The following is a 27966-nucleotide window of genomic DNA, read 5'->3' on the forward strand; positions in this document are numbered from 1 at the left end:
ACTATGTTTTAAAGCAAAATGAATATGATTTTAAAAACTCATGTATAAATGTAAAAGTTTCTACCAAGTTAGATTGTTAATGACATATCAGTTAATAAAAATTAGTTGGATTTTCGGATATTACTAATCACTGTTAAGACAATTTGTTGTGTAAAAAAGCCTTCATAGCCAAGTATCAGGTTATTTAGGTTGTAAAAACATAAACTGTATTTTTTGTTAAAGGAATAAGGTTTATGGTATGCTTTCAGCAGGTGGAAAACTATAATTATTTAATCTGCCAATAAGTTTTTTTTTATATCGAACATCTTTTTGGTTGTACATATACATATATAAGACATTCATTATATACAGTATATTGATAATATATATTGCTAAGCAGGAAAGCAATAAATCAAAGCAATGCAAAGCAAGAATGCATCCTTTCTGCTTGTGTGCTGTGAGTGCAAGCTCGTTGATACATTCCTTTTAGACAGGCACTGAGCTAATCAGCAAACATGTTCCCTTTTCGGAATTGCAATCAATTAAAATTTGCTGTATCCTTTCAAGCATTCCTTTATCTAATCATCAAATAACACCAATGTGTTATAACTTTACTACAGGGTGAAGGTTGGCTTTTTAGTCATCCTGTAATTGAGATTTTTGGAAATTCCCAATAGGAATGAGAAGGCCCTATTTTATAGGGAAAACAATGCAATCTAATGTAAGGCACCTTATTTCCCATAGCCCTCTATGAAAAAAACAGGGCCCCTGTACAGTAGATCACATTACTTTGATAATGGAGAAAATATAGTTGTTCCCATACAGTGGTATCAAGCCTTTAAATGGGACAGAAGCATTGCCAAGCACTATAGCCATTTGCAATAAGCTTTTAATTTGTGTCAAATAAAAATAATAATGTAAAAATCAATGCTCTATTTAAAATGCGTAGCTAAGCACTCCTTAATTTGCAAGACTACCTCATGGGCATTCTTTCCAGTGTTGCAGATTTATTTCCTCTTTCAGATGTGTTTCTCAATGAAATTCTGTAGGAAAATATGGAACCATAGATTTAAATAAAGGAGTCACAGATTATTTTATCAATAATCTGAACCACACTCATAAATTGTAGATTTGTTGTAAGAGCTGCACCACATGGGAGAGTGTAGATTGCACTATTGTAATCTCAAGCAGCAACTGCATACATGGCCACTTCAGAGTGATGGACAATTGCTACAAAATTAACCCTTAAGAACTTGCGTTAAGAGAGAAGGTGGTTATTATTGCAGATCTTTTGAAAACGTTATTTGCTTGGCTGTCTATGAGTCACTTAACATGAAACAAGCATGAAGAAAGTGAAGTCAGAACTCCTCATCTGAATACTTGTTTCAGGTCAGTGACTCTAAGGTGTTGATTTACTAAAGGCAAATAGACTGTGCACTTTGCAAGTGCAGTTGCACTAGGCTAATGGAATTGCACTCATTTTCTTTAGTAAGTATAATGTGGTGAAGCTTCACTTTGGAAATAATACTCAATCAGGTGCAAGGAAATAAAAACATTTTTGCTTGCACATAATTGAATGATGGAAATCAGATGAGCCTTACTACATTTACCAAGCTCTGGGAAAATTTTGTGCATTTGCACTTGCAAAGTACATAGTCTACTTGCCTACTAGTCTACTTGCCTTTTTAATCCACCCCTGAAAGTCCTAAAGACAAAAGACCTGCATGTTAACCAAGATATTTGCATTTTCTGAAGGAGGGCAGCAGCTGGCACCTTCAAGTTCACCTTAGTACAGATTTATTTTCTTCTAACCCTTAAAATGGACTGTACACTTCAACAGCTTTGTGACTGCACAATGAATTGCCTGGTTCACATGGGTCAAAACGAGGCCACTGGGGACATTTTATGTCGGATAAGAGAAGCCATTTTTAAAAAAACATTTTCCAAATTTGTTTTAGAAACTACTTAACCTATGCAGACCCTCCATTCCATGCTACTAAGTAAACAAGTTAGGTTCACATTTTGGCATAGTTTGCAAAATGAAGTCATTATGTTCTTCTGTGGCTTCACCAACAGGCATGATAGTGGTACCCATGGGGTAGAGATCATTGCAAAGTTTGATGGATAAAAGATACCCTAAATGACAAAGTTGAGAAACTGAAGGCTGCGGCATGGCTGTACCATGGCCCCCAGGTCTAGCTAGTAGATTTGTTCATATATTCATTGAAGGGAAGTGTTACTGCAGTCCTTGTTCAGAAACAGAACTTGTTACTGTGTATGAGATGGTGGTGCATCTAGAAAGTTTATAGGGTGAAGTGTCTTACTAACCAACTGGCTAACTTGTGGAAACATTTTTTGGAGAGGTTCTGCAAAGGTTAGGGGACCATTTGAAGAAGAAAGATGGCTCAGGGTGCGATAAGATAGTCCACACTGATAAGCTCCTTCAGAAAATATTTATTTTATAGATTATGTGTGGACACATCAAATGGGAGAAGCCATCAAATGTACTCCAGTCTACAACTATACCTGTAGTATATTCACAATCTCTAATGATATGTCTGCAGTTTTGAACGGCCTGCTGTGGCATTACCAATGCAAAGTATTATGTATGGCCTCTTGGTGAAATCAGAGATTGCATTTGAGGTCCCCTACAGTATATCTACTAGGTTGACCATCACTGGCTTTGACATTGATACCTAGTCTATTTAGGAAAATCTGTTCATTCATCATCAAAGTTACTGTATAGAGAGGTCTACTGGCAATGTCAGATAGCTCTTTAAAAGGTATATTCTTTTTAACACTATACTAGTCATGTATGCAACTGATGACAAAAATGTCTACATGGCAATAGTGCTCAAAAGGAAAGCCAGGTAAACGGCTGTTTATTCATGTCCTGAGAGAGATTACAATAGCATAATCAAAGGTTACCTGCGTATATCAATCTTTCCAATACTTTTCTGTTACGCTTTTACATTTAATTAAAAATGAATCAAAAATTAAATGTGAAGAAACATGTACAGGCATAAGATAAAGAGAATTTGTAAAAGACAGCAATCTTTTGTTTTTGCTTCTTGTTGAGTCAGCTTTGTTGGTGCAATGTAGTAAATTGTGTGATATAAAAAGTACATTTCTCTGTGTCAGTAAGAAATACTTTGTGCTAGATAGTAATCACCGAATACTTGCAATAAGTACTACCAAGAAGGATAATAATAGTAAGGTATAGAGGATTTTATTTTGTTTTTATTTTTTTTATTAAAGTCTATTAATGACTAATGAAACTGGAGTAGCCACCTAAATTAAATGGGCTTTAGAATGCATTACATGTATGATGATTGAGACATAAAAGTCAGAACAATAGTATGAGTTAGAACATTAATATTAACATTTATAATGTTAGATTACAATATTAAATTCAGTAAGTAGTGTTACATGTCAGGAAAAGAATATATAATATTAAATAACTAGTGTAAAGAGCATGCAGATTTAATTATTCATCATTTAAATACTTTGTAACATTAAAATGCTTTACAAATACTTTTGAATACTGTTTAATTTATAAACATCCCTGTTTTGTGCTGGGGTGTGAAAATATATGTGAAAATACAGTTATCAACTCGTAAAGGCCCATATTTGCCATCTGATTTTCTGGTTTGTGGACTTTTGCAAAATTGTTTATTTTCTTTGTGTAGCGCAGAGCCGGGTCTGGTCTGGTTGTTTGGTCCCAGGTTACATTCCCTGACAGGCACATAGCAGCCAGGCAAACATTGGTTCACAAAACAGAAAACAGGCTGTACATGTCTTTTTGCAGTTTAATTTGCTGAAACAGCTTAGATAGGGTGAGGGTGAGCCTTCGAATACTCCAAAGTCTTGCAGTAAACTGTAATGGAGGACTCTAAATCTGAACTGCTCTCTTCAGGTTGAGAACCCCCCTCTTGAATATGAAAGGTAACTATATTCCTAAAAGGAACTCCTCAACAGGAGTATAGTATTGTGTATGTACTGCTGTAAGCTCTCCCAAATGGGGGGGGGGGGAGTCTCTGGAATCCACATAGCAGGTACTCCCTGTTTTGTGTATAATGAGTTGCCACTTACAGTACCAGTCAGCTTGTTGCCTGTGTCCTGGATCCTCAGATGAGCTTTCTGCATGCTTTCAAGGGACTAGGCCATAGGTCCCCTAGCCCAATTAACACTGTTAGGCTGAGGCCTAGAACAGCTTCTTCTTGTTTTTGGGGTCCCTAGCCCAAGCATGAGCTGGGACCCCAAAAACAAGAAGAAGCTGTTCTAGGCCTCAGCCCAACAGTGTTAATTTCATCAATGAATATATTTTCGTGGATGAAAATAGCAATTCAGATGAATATGTAAATAAATAAATAAAATACAACTAAAACTAAAACGGCAGTTTTTTGTGTTTTTTTTTTGTTTTGTTTTGTATATTCCGCCCTGCGTAGCCAATTTTTTTTTCTTTTTTTGTTTTGTATGTTCCACCCTGTGTGGTGAGTTTTTTCTCTTTTAAAAGCAATAAAAAGAAATTGACAAAAAAAAAAAAAAATTAAAAATTAAAATGGCATTTTAGCCAAAAGACTGACTAAAACTAAATCGAAATTTGATGTCAAAATTAACACTGTAGCCTAGTTATACCCCTCTCCTTAATACCATAAATAATAAGTTATTTGATTTTTGACTCCAGGAGTATTAAATGAGTTTGGAAATTCTAGAGAAATGCTTAAATAATGCATTATTTAACTAAACGAAACTAGATTTTAGTAGACTAAAATGATTTTAGTAGACTAAAATGTACTGAAGATGTTAGTCTACTAGGATATGACTAAAACAATTCAGGATGACCAAAATTCAAGTAAAAATAAAATGACATTTTAGTCAAAAGACTATGATTAAAACTAAATTGAAAGTTGACGTCAAAATTAACACTGGAGCCTAGTTATACCCCTCCCCTGGGGCCTAGTTATACCCCTCCCTGCTGGTCACTCACTCTCCTGACCAGGGAGAGGCTGAAGAAGCATTAAGTGAGGCAGAGTCAATTCTCTCCTGCTCACTATACCCCAGAGCTCAGTGGGATGCAGGGAAAGTAGTTGAGGCCGCAACTGCAGAACCTAGAACAGACAGTAACAAATGATAAATTCTCTCCCTGATTACAGGGAGGCCCAAAACTAAATTTACCTGACACTAGTAGCCTACTGAGGGGTGCTACATTTGTTTTATCCACTTACTTCATATGGAACATTGCAGAGGATACTTGTTTTATGTTGGCTATAGGTGTTAGAGAGTGAGGCAAAGGCATCTTTTCTAGAGATCTTGCTAGAAACATGCATGCTTAGATCTTCCAGGTGTGCAAACTTATATGGGATACACACTATACAATTTTCCCAAACACTTTCAAATTGTATGTAATCAGGCAGGCCCTTGCACTACATAGTTTAAGGTAAATTTAAAGGAAATCGAAGAACAAAAGTTGTATAGTGTGTACCCAGCCTTACACCTATGAAGAAAGGAGGGTGGACAGGACATCACCTGACACTGGCCTAATACAAAGAAAAAAAATATATCAGTCTTATGAAAATATCCAATGCAACCAATAGCTGGCACCTGTGAGAGCCGTCATCACCTACTGCTGCCCACTGCTACCTACAGACATAGGGATCAGCTGGAGCTGGCAAACACTCATTTTGTGTCTCTAAATACCTTAGTAGTTTAGCTTTTAATTAACTTTAATTGACTCTTCTCAAAAGCCTAGTATACACAGGCTTTTGAAAAGAGTTAATTAAAGTGAACCTTTCTATTCTCCAAACTTCTAGGCACTAAATACTCCTGCTTTCCCCAAAACAAGCAGTCCAATCAGATTAAAATTTTGTCTCTTGTCAAAAGTCAGCAGCTAGACCCTAGGCTGTGACAGAAAAGCCAGAAGTGTTTTTGGAATGCCTAACTTTACCTTCTCTAAGCTGTTAGAATGGCAAAATGGTGGCTCACAGTGAGGAAATAACCTGGGCCCCAAACGATAGACCAGAGTAAAGTTTTTGTTTAGTGATTTTGAACCAGGGAGTTTTTAAGTCGAATAGTTCACATTCAGCAGAGATGAACACCGACCAAAGAAAAGGTTGTGATTGCTATGATCAAGAAACAGCCGGCAAAATAAAAAGATTTTAACCTACCCTTTTGGTGGGTGTTGACTCTACTACACTCCCTATAAGAGCTCCAGGTGCTTTTATTATCCAATACACCAATATTTTCTGTTAGGTGCTGTGGTTCCTCCTGCTGGCCCTATTTGACACACCCAAAAGTATCCGATAACAATGGCACCCAGAGCTTTTCAAGATACGGAACATTTAACACACCGCTCTCTGGAAAAGCATGTACACAGCTTTTAAATTTACAGGCTGCCTATTCAGATTTGTTTTACATAGGGACAGTAAGTCAATTTATATGCATAGTAAAGGCATCTTAAATGTCCATGCACAAAGGGTACCTTTCTTTACCTGACAGCAGTGGCTTTCTCAGGTCAAATACTGATTGTAAGGCAATAATGGTAAACCTTTTCATTCCTATTTTTTGTATCCAAGCACTAGCATGCAGCCTTGTCAGTTTGAGAGCCATTGGAAAATGAAAACTCCCTTCCAAACAAATATTTTTGACATACTCCCCGGGTTTTATTGCTTTGTTTTTTTTTATGATGATGTAGGTTCTAGATTCCTAAAATTTTGACTGATAACTTTTATTAAAGCTGGCAGATGATCTTACCTACAGTCTCTATACAATACCCTTTGGATTTACCAACAATGTGTGGTATAATGGCCTACACATTGATAGCCAAACAGTAAGACCATCACATAACAAAAGGAGGTATCTGTGACCAACTTTAAAGGAGAAGTACAGCCAAAGCTCCCTTGGCTGTACTTCTCCTGTGTGTCATAGGAGTACAGTTCATTCTGCACTTCTGTTACCCATTTTCAGCTGACAGCAGGCTTATTCCCGCTATCGGCTGATGTCACAGAGACAGTCCAGGCTGGGGAAAGATCGCGACCATATGGTCGGGATCCACCCAGGAGCTTGGACCGACACCTGGCTCAGCCTCTTAATAATCTGCTGAGAGCCTGAGCCAGCTGCTCCTGCCCCCTCCACAGCCCAATGCTCCAGTGAACGCAAGGGAAAGCAGAGAAGAAAGCAAATGACTGACAATCACCGCTCTCTCCTCAGAGTGGCGGGGAAAACTCAGCGATATCTTGCTGACATGCATTGAGACAGATATTTTAGTGCTGATGTTACGCTGCTGCATGATATCGGTCAGCAGCAGCTTTCTATATAAGTTACAGTGGTTTTTGCATTGATATATTGGTCTGTTTGTTTGGCATGCTATGTATGTGATCCTCATTGTGCAATAAATACTACACAATTACCATCTTTGCTGGCTCTGGTGTGAGCTTTATATGCTGCAGCTTGCATTGGTGCTGGGAACTGGAGAGGAGAGCACTGTGGATGGATGCATAGGCTACCCTGAATGACATCTACTTAGAGGAGCTTTAGTCTCCCTCCCCCCCCCCAAAAAAAAAAAATTAAAAGACAGCAACTTCAAATACTGTAGCTGCTTACTTTTAATAAAAGGACACTTACCTGTTCAGGGATCCAGCGCTGTCCTCACCTGACGCATGCGCTTTGTGAATGGTCCCACAGTCTCACAGGACCTGTGATGTTCCCCAGAAGGCTGCGGGCAAAGAGGGGGGGGTGAACTTCTGCTCAGATCACCATGTTGATCCTGGCAGAATTGGGAGCATGCACCTGTTAAAACCAGGTACCCACTCCCACCCCAAATACAAATAAATAAGTGCCAAATGTTAAAGGAGGAAGGGGGGGGGGCAAACAAGCAGTCCTGCTTAAAGAAAGACATACTAAGCTTTCTACAAATTTTGTAGCTCATTTTCTGGTGAATGTTCATTTCATGAGGTGATGGTTGGTGCGACTTTACACCGGAAAGAGTCTGGCAACAATCTAACAATCTGAGTCATTCATGGAGCAATTATAATACATATATTTTTTGGAGTATACAGGACTTTTTTGCACTTTATTGGCACTTTATATCCTTTTAGACCTATATACTTAATCTGCACTTTAGGATTGACGTATTTATATTTATGTTGATTTTTGCACTTTACATAGATATGTGACTAATTGTTGCACTTTGTGATTAATTGTTTCACTCTGATAGTGTGTCATTGTGTCGCTGCAGGTGATTTTCTTTATATGACCAACTTTAAGCTAACTCAAAATTGAAGGAATGTTCCCTGAGCCCAGCAAACACCAGACACAATGCACAGAAAACAATACCTGTCCAGAGCATCATCTGACTTGAACCTGTTGTGTATGGATGCCTTCTCTTCTTTATCATCATCCCTGGAAAACAAAGGTAAACAGCTCAGGACATAATATTGTAAAATAGACAAATCAAACAGATATGTACAGTGCATGTCTATTTCATTCAACCCAAACTGACAGCTCCAGTTGGAGCCAATGTATCCCATCAGATTGGGAGCTGGTCGGCTGCTAGTTTTCCAGCATGCACATCCGACAAAAGTCGGCCGAATGCCCAGCTTCTGTCGGACCGGCTGCAATACACATGGGCCGAATGTCGGCCAGTTTTTTTTTAAACCAGCTGATGTTGCCAGACATTCAGCCTGTCTGTACTAGGCTTATGTTCTTCTGTACATAAAAATAACAGCATTGCTCAAACTAATGACACTTTTATACGATTTTAAAACTGTCCCCTTTGTACTACCCACCGCCTACTTTACAACATCCTGCAGATCAAGCCGCCTTTGGAGCTACCAGTTGCTGTAATCATTACGAACTAAACAATGTGATAAATGCATCTGGTTATAATGTTAAAACCATAATAAGAAACATTGTAATAATAAAAATAATATTGGAAGAAAGGAAAGGTATTATGGTGTTATGTTAGCCATAACAACTAATTAGGGGATTAGGGAAGTGATTAGGGGTTTTATATCAGTACATCTAATAACATTTGCAGGATAGAAGAGTTCTTATTACTTGTCCAGATTTTCCTGGGATTTGTATCTATTTAGTATACTTCTCCCATAGTTTTCTTCTCTCCTGTAAAACATGAGAAAATAATACATACATATAATATCAAGCAAAATACAATAGCACTCAAATGTAAAAAAAAAAAAAAGGCATGAGAAGACTGAAGGGGTGCTAAACAATAACAAGCAGATTTGTTTATGCATATGCCTAAATTCTAATATTATTAAATCCAGAAAAATTGATGGTTTTGATTTGAAACATCCTTACATTCCAGTAACACTGCTGGAAAATGTGCTAAATGTTATTATAGTGTAGGTCAGTGGTTGCAGCGCTGCTTCAACTAAAAAAACTACATATAGTGTGCAAATTCACATATAAATAAATGATGAGCAGTGATGCATCAAAATTCATCATCGTCATCTGTGAGCTACAGATGACTCTGTGATTGACAGCGAAACGCGTCTAGCAATTGGCCGAGCGGACTGCCACGTCACATCCGGCCGGTGGAGCGCACGCTGCGGGAGCAGCGAACCACCGCGTCGTGTCATATATGCTTGATTTTTCATTATGTTTGTGAGTATTATTCTTGTTTGCTTGAATAAACCTTGTTAAACGATCTTCACTATGGATGGTTCTTTCTTACATGAGGAAACTCTGGATTGATAAGCACCATCAAGGATCTTACCATCGGCATCAGAGATTTTCATGCAAAGAGTGTGATCAGCAGTATATGCCTGTTTAAAAGCACATTGTGGTAAGTAGAAAACCACGCGGGGGAAACCCCCCTTCCAAGCACAGATTAAGCACAGAAGCACTTTATTTGCATTTCTTTGATGGACTAGATTATGGACGATATGCAATTTTTCTTCATCCATTTTTTTCACCAATTTGTATGAATTTTTATGTATTTTTATGAATTTTGATGCATCACTGTCATCATTTATTTATATGTGAATTTGCACACTATATGTAGTTTTTTTAGTTGAAGCAGCGCTGCAACCACTGACCTACATGATTTAAAGAGCACTAGCACTTTATTTGCAGCAAGCAGCTTTTGTATGCACAGACACCATTATTCTTTCCTCATTTGGTGTAGCACGTATTTCAGCACTTTATTAATTTATTTATTCTTTCTTACCACAAGCGCTGGGTTTTATTGTCATAAATGTTATTATAGGTTTGGCTAGGCAATGAAGGTCTTGACTACATTGGTGAACGTGTGAACTCCAGGGCCCTAGCATGAAACTTGATCAGACCTAACTGTTCACTTTCTTACATCTTTTCCTCTTCATCTTCTGGCCGTGTTTTTATCCAGCTACTGTCCTTTAGCAAACCTCTTCTTTTGTTTGTCTCTTGTATCACATTCTGTCTGCTTACAGATCCCAGGGTACTACTTTTAGAGTCTGCTGGAAACACAACAAAGAAAACACAGCTCAGAAAGCTTGTAGAGAAAATGTATTAAGACATGAAGAATGTTGCTTATCACCTCATCAAGGTAGTGAATGAATCTAGAGGAAATATCATTTTTACAGTAGATTTAATGGGTTAAAAGAAGAAAAAATATACAGTACAACACTTTTTTAGGTAGTATAGAATTTGCACCACTGCAGCTCCCATCCTAACCTGGCCCTCATTAAGCTTATACAAGTTACCAATGACCCAAGATAGGTACAGGGGCCTTTTTGATTCCTCCTAGCAAAAAAGCTCCCTTGCAACTGAGCACTCCAGCAAAGAGAATATGATCAAGAAGAAGTCCCAATGTGGCATGATTCACAGCCTCTCGCTGCTGCTCCCACCAACACCTCCCACTACAGCAGCCCCTTCTCTCAGAGCTGGCTAAAGGCAGACCTGCCAGGGCTAACCTGTGAAGACAGCAAGAGACCCTCAGAGGAGGGATACCACAGGCTCCCAATCAACTGCTTTTGGATTTATTCTGACTTACTGTAAACCTAATCGGAACTATGAAGCCATTTCTCAAATTGCTCAGAAAATGAGACATAAAATACTGCTCTGGCAATCTGTTTCAACTGGTAGCATTCAAAACGTGGAAATCAGCCAGCCACATTTCACTATCTGGGTGACCTGTCCTGGCTCCTAGGGACTTTTGAACTCCCACACGTCATACTCCCCGACTTTCCAATGAAACCTTTTCTTCCGGGTCGCCCCCAACACAATCCAGGAAAATAATCTCTCCCAACAACAAAAAAGGACTAGCAACTACTATGTCAAAAAAGAAATTGTGCCTGGATCAGATTCAAGATGCCTCAAGTGCTGGAAGAAATTACCACCTCACCTTGTCTAACTCCCATGCTGACCTTGCAGTATTCCCCAAACATCCTCCTCCTTGGAACATCACACCAGCTTTCTCCTATCTCAACCCTTCTTTTGAGCCAGTATCTGGTCACTATTCACTTGACCTGCTTTCTGACTAATTGAACTACACCATAGTCGGCTTTATCTGCACTCTGTATAGCATCCACAAAGCACATTGTTTTCCTAGTTTTCCTGGTTTTCCTAGTTAGTGAGGTTGAAAAAAGATACCAGTCCATCCAGTTCAACCTATGATGAGTGTGTGTATAAGTGTTTATGTCAATAGTACATTGTATACCCCTGTATGTTGTGGTTGTTAAGGTGCCCATCTAATAGTTTTTTTTTAAACTATCAATGCTCCCTGCTGATACCACTGCTTGTGGAAGAGAATTCCACATCCTTACCTTTCTGACAGTATAGAACCCTTTATGCAGTTTAAGGTTAAACCGCTTCTCTTCTAATTTTAGTGAATGGCCGTGGTCCTTTTATATTCCCTTTAGCTGAAAAGAGTGTTCCCTATGCTAGGGTCGCCAGTACAGTATTTGTACATTGATATCATATCCTCTCTCAAGCGTCTCCTCTGCAGAGAGAATAAGTTCAATGCTTATAGTCTTTCCTCTTAGCTGAAGTCCTCCATTCCCTTTATTAGCTTTGTTGCCCTTCTCCAGTTCCAGCACATCCTTCCTGAGGACCGGTGCCTAGAACTGGATGGCATACTTGAGATGCGGCCAGACCAGACTCTTGTAGAGTCGGAGAATTATCATTTTATCTCTGGAATGAGTCCCCTTTTTTAAACATGCCAATGCCAGTATTCTGTTGGCTTTGCTTGCAGCAGCTTGGCATTGCATGCCATTGCTGAGCTTGTCGTCCACTAGGACCCCCAGGTCCTTTTCTATCTTTGATTCCCCCAAAGGCTCTCCCCCTAGTGAGTAACTTTTGTTCATATTTATGGTACCCAAATGCATTACCTTACATTTTCCAGCATTAAACCTCATTTGCCATGTAGTTGCCCACCCCATTATTTTGTTCAGGTATTCTTGTAAGGTTTCCACATCCTGCGTAGAAGTTATTGCCCTGCTTAATTTAGTATCGTCCACAAACACGGAGATTGAGCTGCTTATCCACTAGGACATTGCTCCAAACTATCTTTCCTTGGCCTAGTAAAGCTTTAAACCGCATTTACCTAATTGTTGGGACACAAACCCACATTTATTTGAAGTTTGATAGTAAGTACTAATTTTTTTTGTTTTTTAAAACCAGTTACTGTGTTCTTAGGATGACCACTCCCTCTCTCTGGCCCTAAATAATCTGTATGTTGTACAGATACTGGTATATATAGATCAATAAACAAAAAAATAATAATAATGGTATCCTTGCATCTCTTACCACCACTTGGTATGGAAAGCTACAGAAGTGTAAGCAACATTATCAAGGGCCAGTGGCCAAAGCAGATATGCAATTCTATTCTTAGGCTACCCAAACCCCCAACAGTTTCTCCTAGGTATTTTTATATAGGTCCCTAAAGGCTAGTCCTTCTAGCACTTAAATACCCAGTTTCCTCAGTTTCTGCTCCCTGGTATTTATCTTTCCCTACCTTCTACTCAACCACATTCCCTATTCTACGCTTCCTTTACCCAACCTCCTACCAATCTCATAATGATCCTCCTTAAAATCTGCTTTTAACGTAAATTGTATGAATATACGGTACCTAAATACATTTGAGAGTGAATAAAAGATTCTTTGATTTAAAGAATAAAATACACCTGAATAGACCTGAGAGTGAATCAAAGATTCTTTGAAACATGCACAAAAATAAAGTTGATATGCTGTCTTTACAAGAAACCTGTGCAAATACAGGCACTGCCCATTTGCTTGTGGGTAGGCCGATGATAGTATGAAGCAGTTCTTCTGGGGTAAATAGGGAGTACAGACTGTCACTATCATCAGGAGGCAATGAATCTCCAGTACTCCAGATACTCTGGATTATTTGGCTCAACAACAGTTTACTCTGTGTGGTTACAGAATATCTCTCAAACTATCATCCAATTTATGGTAACTCATACTAATGACAAAACTTCCTCTTCCATTTAATAGAAAAAGAAATTGCATTCTCCAGAAGGAATTTATATCTAATGGAGCCCATCTTATAGAGAGACGTCAAGCCAAATAGCATCACCATACCAAAGGATTTTAATCCTCCAATCTAATCACAAATTTACATTCTTGCAAATCACACTTTTCACAGCTTTAACATTTGATTCCAACTTTGTCAGCTTGTTGACCATCACTCCATGGATGCTCAAGACATTGAATTCCGCAACAAATGTGGCTGCCTCTTTGTGCATAAATTACACACAAGATCCATGACCACCTACATTCTCAAAATTCTTACCCAAATGCAGTATAGTATAGAAAGCCAGCAAGATTTCTCAAGCCTTCAAACAATTGTACACTAACCTCTACAACATTCTGATGTTGGTGAAAGCCTGCACTCCCTATTTACCCCAGAAGAACTCCTTCATACTATCATCGACCTACCCACAAGCAAATGCTGAGGACCAGATGCTACAAAACTCTTAAGGAGACTATAACTCAGCTTTATTAAAGGTTTCACCTACCAGTCCTTTCCTATCTAAACACTTGAAGACCCTATTATCCTCATTCCCAAACCCAGAAAACAACTACAGCAGTTACAGATTTTTTTTCCTCATTAATATGGATGCTAAAATATTTGTTAGGGGGCTGTCATTAAACATCAGCCCTACCTGTATAGACAATGAATTGATCAAGCTCACACCCACTTGGAGTCAATTTATCATTACTTTCCCATGGTAGATGCCAAGAATGCTTTCAACCAGGTTAGCTGGCCCTTTCTAGAAGCCACCTTGCAACAAATTAGCATAGGAAACTCTCTCCTTCAAAAGATCATGACACTAAATAACAATTTGACAGCCAGGATTAGGATGAATGGCACCCTTTTTTAACCCATCAATATCAACATCAGCACACAGCAGCACCAATGAGTCCATCTAGGGCCTACATGTAGGAACGGAGTGCCATGAGTTGGTCCTGTTTGCTTATGACCTGTTGATGCTTATCACACAACGACTCACTAGCCTCCCCAATGTCCTAAAGGATTTCAAATTACAATGGTATTACATATATTTTGTGAAAGATTAACTAAAATAATTGATTGTGCTCAATGAATGTATAATTTAGTCATTACCGCTTCCAGATTTGTTATAGGTGTAAGTAGACATCTTGCTGAACAGCTTCTTTATATCTGATAAAAAAGGAAAAAACAAAAAACATGAATATATTGATAAATTAATAGTTTATGATGTCATTTATGATACCTGCACTCTACATATGCTGCCAACATTGTTAGTTTCCTATGAGCATGTTATTTACTGGTTGTATTAACCATTTTAAAATGTAAATAAAAATTACAAAGACAAATATCCCAACTCCACTTTTGTACCGCAGCACAAAATAAATGTAACCACCGGTCAAAAAAAGAAGTTTAATGTTATTCCATGGTCCATTTTAGGCTGATTACACAAAAAAGAAATAGTCAGTGGCAGGGTCACTAAAAAGTCTGCCTATGTGTCCCTAAGGGATCGCTTCCTCTGCTGCCGCACTTAGCAAGATGATGATCTGACGCTGGCCTGATCCCTGCTGAATCTTGATTGCTAGTGATGGGAGTCACAGCTACAAAAGGTATGATTCCATTGGAAAAAGCAGGCAGCCTCTTAGCGATTCTGCCGCTGGCAATTTTGACAAATTCTCAGTAACAGGAATGCTAGTGACAGAGTCACCTGTGTGTCATCAGCCTTACATTTTAAATTTTTCTATACATTGTTTGCAATAATACATTTCTAGGACAATGGTAATCATAGTAAAAATGGCTCTGTTCGCTCTCTGCCCTGCACAGCTGTGCCTGTGCCTCTTCTAGTTACCTGCAGTAAATCCTATTTAGCTCAAGTTCAAGTAAGATTTTCCATGTGCAGAACTCTGGATTAAATCCAACAAAACCAAGGTATTCTATAAAACAATGGCATGGAAAGTGTAGCCCTCAGTAGTATATACATTTTTTAACTAACCGATCATTCCAGATAATTAGGACATTTACTTAGATCATAAACCATAGCAGTGTAAAAGATAAGGTGACTAAGGTACCACACCTCTTTAAAATATGTAGAGACACACAGTGAAACTGGCGGGTTCTTTAGTTGTACTGCATCTTGCCAAATAATTCTCTGACCCGATCATATCATGTGACAAAGAGAAATGTGGGCAGGACTGCAGCCTTGCCCTTGTCCTACCTGCTCTTTTTAGTAAATGAGTCATTTCTGCAGCACTGACTAATTAACATGAAAGGTATGAGTGATACCACCTGCTATTCATGCAAAATATATTTGGTATTGTTCTAGAGAGATGTTTGTATTGTATAAGAATTATAGATTCTACAAATTACAATGTTGAAGTGGCAAAAATGGTTTGAGGACATCTGCAACCCAACTAGTGCAACTGTCTTACACATAACAATAATAATAAATGTAAAATGAACACCATGGTACATTAAAATGTATTTTTCAGTTTTGGATAGACTAAAGAATGGCAAGAGCCCCTGTCAGTTTTTTATTGCTGTCTGCATTCCTGCTGGAGAGATTCCCCCTCTCTATTTGTTCTGATGAAACCTGAGAAGAAAGTGATACAAAATCCACAATTGTCACTAGAACAAAAATGAATTAATATAATTCAATGAAGCAATGATAGGGCAAGGTCTTTTAGCACCCAAGTAAAAAAAAGGTGATTACTGTCCTTGATACTTTTTTTATTTGCACTAACATATAATCTTTCAGGACAAGCTTTTGGAGTATGTCCCCTTCTTCAAGGCCAAACTGCGCACCCCCCCCACCCACCTATGAACTGTGAACTACTTCAGCAGCTTAAATTGCAGGTCTTGCCCTGTTTATGCCAAAACGCTCAAGGTGACCATCTCTTCTGTATACCCCTCAGCCTAGCCCTGCTCTTAGCCCATCCCTGCAATACTTTGCAATAAGGCCATTGGTTCCAGTGACAACCATCTAAAGCGAAATTTCTTCTCATTCTGGAAAGATTTCCACTCACTTCCCATTGTGTCTCTGGGACAGGAAATAAAGGATAATCTCCTAATGTCTACTTGGGTAGGTCAGCATTCCAGATGAGATGACAGTTTTCACATCTTATTATTCTACTTGGGAGAAAACCCTATGCACAGTCAAATTATGGGCACTGTACAGACTATGGAGGTGTATTCTCACCAAGCCATCATCCCTGTTAGGCCTTTTGCACATTGGTGACTGAGCCCATATAACGTTAATTCCAGAGTTACTCTTCTGTCCTGAATTAAAGATAAATGGGCTCAGCCGCCATGTGCAAATACCTATTGATCCTGTCAGAAACCCTTGTGCTTGTAACTTCTTGTGGACTTAAATGAAAGCTCAGACAATTTTATCAGTTTTACAAGCTATCTACTGTGAGCTACAAAGCAACATTCCTATAGGTTATGAGTTGGGAAGGGGGCGGAATTTTGTAGTATAAATAAGAAAAGCAGCCTTGGGCGATGATGATAGATACAGTACAGTGAGTGATCATTGTCACCCTAGAACAAGAAGTGTGTTACTGGCAGGATCACCAGGTGTAACTAAAAAAGAGCCTTTAAAAATAAAAAGAATTAAGTTGCAATACATAACATTTTGTGGGGGGGTTAGGTACAGATTTAGACAAACTGACATTGGTGTGGATGTCCACAAAATACTACTCTACGTGCAAAGTTGCACAGATCATTGAATCAATATACAATTGCAATTAGCCTCTGCCTTATTTGTTTCTAATGTAACCCATTAAGGATTTTAAGGTGTAATAAAAATCTTTGCAACATATCTCAGGGTTTTGACATTGCATGCACACTAGGTAACAAATTAGACACTGAGTATAAATTGTATATTGCACCTAACAACAGACTAATGTTAACTATATGAAAATATCTTAAATTGTAGTATAAGAGCCAAATACTTAAACCATCAGATCTGGCTTTTAGCAAGCAGTTGTCCAGTAATCTTAGGAACTGTAGAGAGCATGGTAACTTATTTTAGCTTAATTAATTTTAACCGTTACAATTTTATTGTGCAATATCCTTTAACAACAGAAAGGTTGTGAAAAGGCCTTCATGTTTGCATATTAACTGAATGGATTGTCAGGTAGGTCCTCACTTTACACAGTTCATGTAGGTTCATCCACAAGAGATTGTACAATCAACCTGTAATGTGTGTGGACGGCTTTGCACTCACTGATTGGAGACCTTCCAAATACAGTATATTTCATTTGGGCAGTAACATAGCTATTACAGCACAGACTGACTGACTGACTGAAGAGTATCTTTGCTATAGTAGTTAGGATTTTCTTTATTTATTAACCAATAGTAACCCATTTGTCAATGCTTAACAGGTAATATATTCTATTATCACCTGTGGCTTTTTTCTAGGACCTGGCATTGTACACATAAACAGGAAGACACCCACATAAACAGTCTGGATGGCAGCAATGCTAAGCACTTTGCTCACCATGCTGGGGTCATAGTATGATATGGTAAGAATGGCAGATTTACTTAAAGGATAACTTCAAAGTACTTAAAAGGTACTTAAAATGTACTTAAAATTAAAACTGTCCTCCAAGGAGTATAAGGCATTCTTAACACATGGGCTTTAATGCTACTAGTTGCTTAAAGCCTGGTGCACGTGGGCCGAATATTGCCTGGTATCGGCCGTACCCAACACTAGCTTTAAAGATGGACAATCTTTATTGTAGACAATAGATGCAATCATGGTATCACAGTGCTTTGGAGGAAAGCTTTGCATAGCCTTGTCAGAGGGAGCAGAATGTAAATTTTGATGCATCAACACAAGGTAGCAGGAGAATATTCAGACCTTGAACAATGAAAAAGGATATATAAACAAGATTTTACAGTTTATTATCAGAACTGTCAGTGATAATGGCTCGCTTACCCATGGCTTGCATTGCAAGCGTGCCTCTCCCTTATGTAAATATTTCTTCCAGCTTCTTAGTTCTCTACCTGAATAGAACTATTAAGCCCTTGCCCTTACGTTGAACCTGATATCTCATCTAATTACTCTCAGTGTACTCCCATAATCCACCCTGGTCTACTGAGAATAGCAAACCTAATTAAGCTATGATATATTAATCAGGGCATTTTGAATTCAAAGACTACATAAAACAAAAAACAGAAAGCTACATGCTACAACATTAGGGAAATGAAAAAATAATTTAAAAAAGACTTGGGTGCTAAAATACATAAATATTGATTCCTGAACATTAAGGCTACATTCACACCTGAGCGTAGCGTTTTTCGCGCGTTTTTTACCGCGATTTTACCGCGATTTTTGCGGCGTTTTTTACCGCGATTTTACCGCGATTTTTACCGCGATTTTTGTGCAGGCGTTTTTAGATTGAATAGAGATCAATGGAAAACGCCTGTAATCTGCCCAAAAAGAAGCTCATGTACTTTTTTGAGCGTTGGGCGTTTTGTATACAGCGTCAAAACGCTCAGATGTGAACAGGGGCCATTGAAATGAATAGGATTTGTCTTGTTGGGCGTTTTGAGAGCTGATCCTAGAGCAGAAAAACGCCCCAAAAACGCCCCAAAACGCCTAGATGTGAACGGAGCCTTACACCTAAAGACAATAAAAGATTACCACTCTTCGTACTTAATAGTGTAATTAAATTGTAATACCAATGCGCCAAAAATAATGTGAGATTTGCAACAATAAATTAAAACATAAAAGCAAATGTGATTTAAAATAAGCTTCATCTAAAACTCCATTGACATGTTTAAAAACTCTATATACTATATATGAGCGCTTATAACCAGAGTTGTATAAAGTACTCGAAACCCATACTTGAGTAAAAGTACAAGTGCTCGATCAAAAAGTGACTTGAGTAGAAGTGGAAGTGCTCGATCAAAAAGTGACTTGAGTAGAAGTACTAAAGTATTCAACATTTTTTGTACTTAAGTATTGCAAGTAGTTTTTTTAAAAATGTTGCTACTCAAGTATTGAAAGTAAAAGTACCAGTAGTTTTGAAAAAAAATTGCTACTCAAGTACTGAAAGTAAAAGTACAAGTACTGTGTTATGTAGTTATTAAAGAAAGAAGTCAAAAGTTTGAACATCATATTGTTTTTTATTTGTTCAAATGCAGCTTTTATTTATACATACAGTAGCATTTATTTTCGTATGCGCTGATAATACACATGTTTTGAGCTTCATGAAACCTGCCATCTACTGTTCTGGCAGTGGTAATTGTTATAATTGTAACGAGTAACTATGCAGCACAAAAATAAAATATCGGAGTAGAAGTTGAAATCATCGAAAAAATGTAGTGACGTAAAAGTGGAAGTAGGAGAAAAAAATTCTACTCCAGGAAAGTACAGATACCGCCTTTCGGTACTTAAGTACAGTAGTGAAGTAATTCTACTTAGTTACTATACATCTCTGCTGATAACTCTCCATCCAAAAAGCTAACTGTGAACAAAAAAATCTTTTTATAAGCAAAACATATCCAAATGATATGAAATGTAGAGATTTGCTTCTTGATATAGCAATAATCACTGTGGCACCACCTCAAGGAAAATCATTCACCAAGTATGGCCAAGTATACAGTTAACCAAACTTGAGAAGACTCCCATACATCATCTAATCCAATCAAGTCCATCATTAACATTGCCCATGATGTCTCTTTAAATGTTGCAACTAGTATATCAACTCTGCCTCAAAACATGGAATTGTACACCGAAAAAGAAAAGATAAAAAGCCCGTAGAGTAGTAATGCTGATATTTGGGCAAAACATCTTAAAGAAAGCCACTCAAATCTACATGAGTTCACGTTTGACCTCAATGTGCTTACTTTATTTCATGGTCCAGTTGCAGGCTGGTATAGGTCCTCAATAAGACTCTACTTTACTGCATTTAATTCTGCAGAGGAATCCATAAACTGGCTCTTGGGTCTGGCAGGGTTAGCTGAAACACAAGACTTGTGGCTTGACAGAACTACAAATCTTTGGCAGGTAAAATAGTTGAAATATAAGTATTTCAGTTGTGTATTTACTTGTTTGCCTGGAGTTTTCATTTAGGTTAAATTGTATGTGCACTTTTAAATAGTTTTGAAGATCATCAGGGAATTTTCTAGTTTATTTATATTAATTGTGAACAGTTTTATCCAAATGACAGCAGACGTTATGGCATATTATGAACATAGAATAATTATTTAACCGAATTGGGCATAGTAGCCCATAAATCAAATTCAAATCTTTCAGAATATACCTCAAAGTGTTACTAAACCCAGGACCCTGCATTTACTATATCTGTTCTCTCACAGAACATGGAAATGCAATTATTTTAGTAAATATAAACTTTTACATATCTTTTCTCATCAGCGGTATATAGCAGTCTTGAGACTTCTATCAGTGTCTGGCTGAGCACTGGTTAAAGCTTGTAGGAGGAGTTTTTATTCTGCTCTGACTGTCCTATGAGGCTGCATGACCCCTAATCCTCTGTCTAGACAGTGCTGATTGGCCCTGTGCTGATCACATGCACCCTTAAAAAAAAAAAAACTCTCTAGCAATACACACCAAACTAAACATGTGCAGAGTGCCTCCAAGGGTGTCATAGACATTCTGGTAATAGGCAGATGTGCATGCGTGTGCGCAGGAATGCGCACGTGCGTACAAAGATTTGCCAAATGGTAACGGCTATGCGCATGCACGCGCGTTAGCCATTTTAGCATTGTGCTTAAATGGCATATAGAAGGGCAGCAGCTGCACTTGTGCAGTGCTGTCTGATCTGCCACTTTTTTCTGAGTTTTGTTCCTGTGTCTGTATTTGATTCCTGTATTGACTAGACTGTTATACCTGTGACCAATCCGGCTTGTCTGACCCTGCTCCAGTCTTTTGCCAATCCTGCTCCGTCTAGTGCCTGGTGACACTGTCCTGCATCCGTTGTGCATCCGCACCACTGTACCTGCTTCTTCCTGCTGCTCAGCAATCCAGTCCTGTCCAGTGACTCATCGGCCACTCATCTCGGCCGCCAACAGAAGACCAATGCAGGCACTCTTACCCCACTGCGCTCTCGCATCCACTGTTGCAACTCCAGTGGTGCCTGGGCCAGGGCTGTATGAGAGGTCTCCTTCCATACATCAGGCTGTGCTACAAGGTACGTTACAGTATCAGACAGCCATGTCTGAGCCTGCAAGAGGGACCTCTCAAATTGATGAGATTTGTCAACATCTCACAGCCCTCAACCGAGCCATTAAGTCCCTGCAGGAAGGCTACATACAGCTGGAGGAACATGTGCAGTCTTTAGCCACCTCTGGAAGTCCTACCACAGCTCCCACTCCTGCTGCTGCACCAACACAGATTACTATCTCATCCACTGTGATGATGCTATCACCTGAAACCAGAGTTCCTACACCTGTAAGGTTCTCGAGGGATCAAAGTAAATTCAGGGCATTCCGCAATGCATGCCAGTTATACTTCGCCCTGCAAACCTGGACTTTCTCTTTGGAATCCACCTAAGTGTGATTCATTATTTCCTTACTCCAAGGGAAACCCAAAACCTGGGCCCAACAGCTGCCCAAGGAAAACAGTGCCCAGCTTTGGAGGAATGGAGGTACCTGTTGAAAGGCGCAGCACATCCCATATTAATATACACTGATCATAAGAATTTGAAGTACTTGAGGTCTGCCAAGCGCCTGAAGCCACGTCAATTTCGATGGGCACTGTTCTTTTCTAGGTTTTCATTTCACATAACCTACTGAACAGGATCAAAGAATGTTAGGCCAGATGCTTTATCTCGTATGTATGATGACCCCAAGGAATCAGCAATCCCGGATACCATCTTGCCCGCAGGTAACTTCCTGGTGTTGTGTATAAAGGTAAACTTCCTGGTGTTACAGTCTGACCTACCCTCACAGATCAAACAAGCTTCCATGAGCATCTCTGGCCCCAATGGAATCACTTTTTTGCCTAAGGAGGGGTTGTTATGGTGGAGGGACTGTATTTTTATGCCAGAAAATTTACTGGTGAATGTTTTAAAGCTACTTCATGATCATCCATTGGCGGGCCATTTCTGTATCTATCTCGAATTGGTATGGCGTACCTTCTGGTGGCCAGATATTGAAAGGGTTCTGCAAGAGATATGTGAACTCATGTTCTGTCTGTACCCGAAGCAAGACTGCAAGAAACTGGGCTTGAGCCTTTGCCTGTCCCTGATAGGCCATGGAAAATAATCTCTATGGATTTTGTAGTAGAACTTCCACCTCCTGAGGGATGCACAGCAATCTTTGTAGTGGTTGATCGGTTATCCAAGATGGCCCATTTTCTGCCCTTCAAGAATACACCATTTGCCTTGGAAACGGCTCGGGGTGTTTATTGAAGAGATTGTTAGATTGTACGGAATCCCTGCAAACATAGTGTCTGATTGAGGTGTGCAGCTCACATCACGTTTCTGGAGGGCCTTATGTGGGGTCCTGAAGATTGAATTATCCCTTTCCTCAGCTTATCACCCTCAAACTAATGGTCAAATTGAAAGAACTAACCAGACATTCGAACATTACATTTGATGTTTAACGTCCTTTGTTCAGGACGACTGAGTGTCTTTATTACCTTTAGCAGAATTTGCTTATAAAAATGCCAGTCATTCAGCTACAGGACAATCATCATTATTTGCCATTAATGGTTTTCACTTGTAATTTTTGTCAGTTTTTATTACAGCATTTACAGTTCCAGCTGTTCAGAGCACGGTGGATTTCTTCAAACACAATAAGAAGGTACTACAAGAAGCAGTGGCAAAAGCACAGGCAGACAACAAGCATTTGACAAAAATCTTTCTGCATGCAGCTCCCCGCAAGTCCCCCCTTATACTCACCTGAGCTCAATCTTGATCTAGTGATGTGCACAAGAGCAGAGGCTCTCCCGGCTCACTCCCTCCTCATTGGCTCCCTCTGCTGTCAATCACAGCCAGGGAAAAGGAGTGGGGTGTGGTGTTGAGCCCCGTTCTGTGTGTCTCATGGAAAGACCGAGCTGGGCTCAGGAGCGAGAATGTACGACTGCCCCCATAGCAAGGCTTGATATGGGGGCACTCGGAGGAGCCAGGAGCACCTGTAGAAGACCCGAGAAGAGGAGGATAGCGGCTGCTCTGTGCAAAACCATTGCATAGAGCATAAAAGTTTAACATGTTTGTTATTTAAAAAAAAAAAAATTTAAACCTTTACAGTCACTTTAACCTCTTGGCACCAACTGCACACAAATATGCGGCCTCTCAGCGGGCAGAGTGGTCCTAAATTTACGTACCACATTGCACACTCCCGGCACATTTACCAGCAGCTAATGGAAAGCTCCTGATCGCTACTTTCGATCGGGAGCTACCAGATCATATGCCATGACAGCCAACACACTCTGAAGCTGATGATTATAATCAGTAAATAAACAATATTTTGCCAATTCTCCTATACTCATATACATGGATGATTTATGAACTGTTGTTTCTCTGGATTTGTTAAGGACATTCTGTGCATACAGTTTTAAGAATAGCACCACATTTTGATATATATTAATATTTTGCCAATGTTAAGTTTGGATACTGTCAGTCAGTCAGTCTCACCCAAGTGTGTAATACCAGAGACTGGCATATTGTTCCTCTGTTCATCACTGCTGAGGTAAAATGGTGAATATGAATGATGATAAATCTTTTTAGCATGTCTGTCAACTAGCTAACAGGTGGGCGGGAGAAACAGGGGGAACTGGCAGTGGCAACTTTCCTCAGCTGCATTAAATGCTGGGACTTGTAATGCACAGGAGAGTACTTCTTTTCTACTTGTTCCTCCATAGGAGCTTAGATGGTCAGTTAGTTATGACGTAAGCACCCACTATTTTGGTTGATTTTAGCAACAGATTAAGGGTACGCTTTACACTGGGACTGGTTTACATAAACCATGCCCAAATTCACTTGTCCCCCCTCCCTCCTACCCCATTGGTCTGCACCCATACTAGAATTTAACCTCCCTGGCGGTCTGATTATGTCAGGATTTCTGTGCTAAAAGCGGTACATTGTTTTGCATAGAAATCTGTTGTTTTATATTTTAAAACTCACCTTCCCCTGCGATCCCCCACCGTCCTCCCCCGCCGTCCTTCAGCTGTCCTCCCACTGTGTGCTCAGCAGATGCTGACACCTGTCTTCTGTTTCCTTTCCCTGCAAGCGCTGCGACGCCGGGGAGTGAAACTGGCGGCAATTTCAAAAATGTAAAAACACTAAATGACCTGATACAAAGTTGTCGGATTACACTGTATCATGCCATTTCACCACAGGATTGCACCGGTGACTTTTTCAGTGCCCTGCCTGTGCTTTTCCAGTTCTTTGTGCCTGGAAAATTTTGAATGATCATGGCGCCCAAAAAGCATTTTCTTTTGCGCAAAAGTGCTTTTTGGACGCCATGGTCGTTCAAAATTTTCCAGGCACAAAGCACTAGAAAAGCACAGGCAGGGCACTGGAAATTCACCAGGTGCAATCCTGTGCTGAAATTTCATGATACAGTGTGATCCTTTAGGATCACAACTTTGTATCATGTCATTTGTGTATTTACACATTTGCATTTGCCGCCGGTTCCACCCCCCTGCGTCGCAACGCTCGCAGGGAGGGAACCAGAAGGCAAGTGCCGGCAATTGGCCGTGCACAGAGCAGGGAGAGACTGTGAGGAGGCCGGGGAGGACAGAGGGAATCGCAGGGAAGGTGAGTAACGTTCTGGGGTAATCCCGAGTGTGGTTTGGGGGTTACCGCTTTTGGTACTGAAAGTTAACCCCGAGCCACACTCAGGAATACCACCAGGGAGGTTAAGCAAGTAGTCCCAGCACACCTATATTATAACCCCTGATAATCAGATCAGTGATCCCTGCTTCTGTACACAGTCATTTATGGAAGGTTCTATGCTATGGCATGGTTTGCACCCATAAATACAAATAAGCAGTGCTAATATAAGTGCAAATATCCAAAAAAAAGTTATATATAATAGTAAAGCACGTTTTATATTCTCACCTTTTATTCAAAAGTCCACGATACTTCAAATAGCAGAAATCAGATGTGAACAAGGATATACCAGCAGGCTGATAGCTCGCATAACCAAAAAGCCATTTGCGATCGGCAGGTCGTGCATGGGAACATCGTAGGCAGACCACGCCCTACACGTTTCATCCCCAATGACGATTTCAGGGGACAGGCTGTACTCACACTGCAGCAAACCACCCTGGACCACAAGTGAATCACTCCTGGGACCACCTCTTCTAAATGGTCCTGGGCTCACTGTGCTGTACTTCTGGGCATGGTTCGGAGCATTCACACTACATAAACAAACAGGCCAAAAGGGCTTAAATGTGCCCAGGACCAGTTCAAAGTGCTATTTCCCCCTTAAAGTAGAACTATAGGCAACATTTTTTTTTTCATTTTGGATAGAGCAAGGGAGGGTTTTAACTCCTGTCAGATTTTTTTTGCCATCTGTTTCCCATGCCGGAGATTTACCTTCACTTCCTGTCCCGTATCCAAACAGTGGGAGGAAATTCCTGGAAATTAAGGAAATTCCTTGGGGACCCCAAGTCACCAGAACTAGTGTCCCCATTGGAAAATTTTCCATCTATTACTTTACTTTGAGATTTTCGTTTGCTTTTACTTTCAATGATAATGGTAAACAGGATAACCAGAGAGGGGGATCTCCCTAACTGGGGCACAGACAGCAATAAAAACTTGACAGTTTTTCCCTCTCCGCTCTATCCAAAACTAAAAAAAAAAACTAAAACTAAAAAAAAGTTTTGCCTTTAGTTATACAAAGTATTTTAAATAAGCGCAATCTCAGCTTATCTGCAAAAAAAAAAAAAAAAAAGTTTTAGCATTTAATAAATGTGGTAGGCTTGTTACAATATTAATTTGTAAAACAAAGGTGCAGTAGTCCTTTAAAATGCTCATAGACGTATTTCAAATGGAAAAAAAACAGCCTCAATTGGATATTTCTGGTGGGAAGATAATGTAATGCAATCAGCCAAAAAAAAAAGAAAAAATCAGTCCTTTAACTGAACACATGTTTTAATGTTAAAAATTTCAAATGGAATATTAAATTGTGTGATGTCGGATCTTTTGAAGACGGGCAATTATCAGATCCTTCCTCATTATTACTGAGACCTGCCACTGTATTGGCAGATGAAAGCTGCTCATTCATAACCCACTTAGATTAGGTAGTTTTTCATTTGCCATTAAGATATGATACTTATAGTTTTTAAAGGCAACATAGAGAGTTTGGATATTAAACAGTTAGAATGGTTGATGCATTTGTACAAGAACCTTATTGCTTATATTGTTCATTTATACTGTCCACTGCTTGATCTGAAGCTTGGCTGATTCATTAAAAGGCTTAATCAGTTGGAGTAAAGACAGCCAAAGATGGTGTGATTTTCTTTACTGCAACCATGGAAAATCCCTCCTACGAACCTATTGTGTGGGGGGAGCAATCCCTGCTGGGAGAATATGCAGTGAATATTGCTAGCGGCTAATGCCACTGGCAATAATCGCATGAAAAATCCAACAGGGTGTTTGTACCCAAAATTAATCAATTAGTGTGGCCATACATCAGGCATCACTAAATGGAGGACTGTGGTCTGAGTCTGGACCGAGTCAACATCCTACCGGGACCACCGTGGTACCGCCATTTAGGAATTGTTCTGCCCAGACCTGTCGCCAACGCCACTGTCATTCTCTTTCTCACAGAGCCGACAATGGGAGGCGGGACAGCTCTGGATAGAGGGCGGGGCTGCCCGAGTTGACAAGCAGGTGATTTGTTGCTAGGATGCAGGGTGGTCCCAGCAGCCATAACCAGATTGAAGCTCTAGCCCTCTGGCCAAACCTACTGTGCCTCCTGTCCTCCTCCCTGTCTTTGTAAGGTAGGACAGGAGGGGGTGGGGTGTGAAGGGGAGCTGAGGACATTAATGAAATCACTAAAAAACTGTAATGTAGGGGTTCAGGACGGTTGGCGGGGGGAGATCAGGGTAGAAAGGGAAGGGAGCTCAGTACAGTTAACGGGGGGGCTCAGGACAGCAATGAAGGGGTTCAGGACAGTAATGGGGGGCTCAGGCCTGTTAAGGAGGGAGCTCAGGACAGTAATGGGGGAGGACTCTGGACAGTACCGGGGGGGGGGGGCTCAGGACACTAATGGCAGGGCTTAAGACAGTAATGAGGGGCTGAGGACATTAATCGGGTCACTGAGGACAGAAATAGGGGGCTCAAGACACTAATGGGGGCTCAAGACAGTAACAGGAAGCTGATAACATTCATATGGGGAGCTAAGGACTGTAAGGTTGGGATCTGAGGACTGTAATGGGGGATCTGGGGTAGTGAGGGGGGCTCAGGATAGTAATGGGACAGTAATGGGGGGCTAACGTCAGTAATGGGGGGGGGCTAAGAATAGTAATGTAAGGGGGGCTGGGGACAGTAATTTGAAGGGGGGATTTTGATGTGAAGGAGAGTGACTGATGT

The 27966-nt window shown here is 39.9% G+C and overlaps 1 protein-coding gene across 13 annotated transcripts in view; it reads right to left on the minus strand.

Annotated features, from left to right (window-relative positions):
• Window positions 1–27966, minus strand: part of SCEL (sciellin) — a 125577-nt gene that overhangs the window by 80059 nt on the left and 17552 nt on the right. For 11 of the 13 annotated variants that reach the window (XM_082245556.1, XM_082245552.1, XM_082245545.1 and 8 more), the window contains exons 2-6: window positions 14567–14623; window positions 10307–10436; window positions 9037–9099; window positions 8314–8379; window positions 957–1022 (exon numbers count right to left, since the gene is read on the minus strand). In XM_082245556.1, coding sequence (XP_082101682.1) covers window positions 957–1022; window positions 8314–8379; window positions 9037–9099; window positions 10307–10436; window positions 14567–14600 — 359 coding nt within the window. In that variant the 5' untranslated portion in view covers window positions 14601–14623. The remainder of the gene's footprint in view (window positions 1–956; window positions 1023–8313; window positions 8380–9036; window positions 9100–10306; window positions 10437–14566; window positions 14624–27966) is intronic. The other 2 variants (XM_082245548.1, XM_082245550.1) reach the window with 1 other exon arrangement.

The sequence above is a fragment of the Pelophylax lessonae genome (assembly GCF_965119305.1).
Source record: "Pelophylax lessonae genome assembly, chromosome: 2".
Classification (NCBI taxonomy): Eukaryota; Metazoa; Chordata; class Amphibia; order Anura; family Ranidae; genus Pelophylax; species Pelophylax lessonae.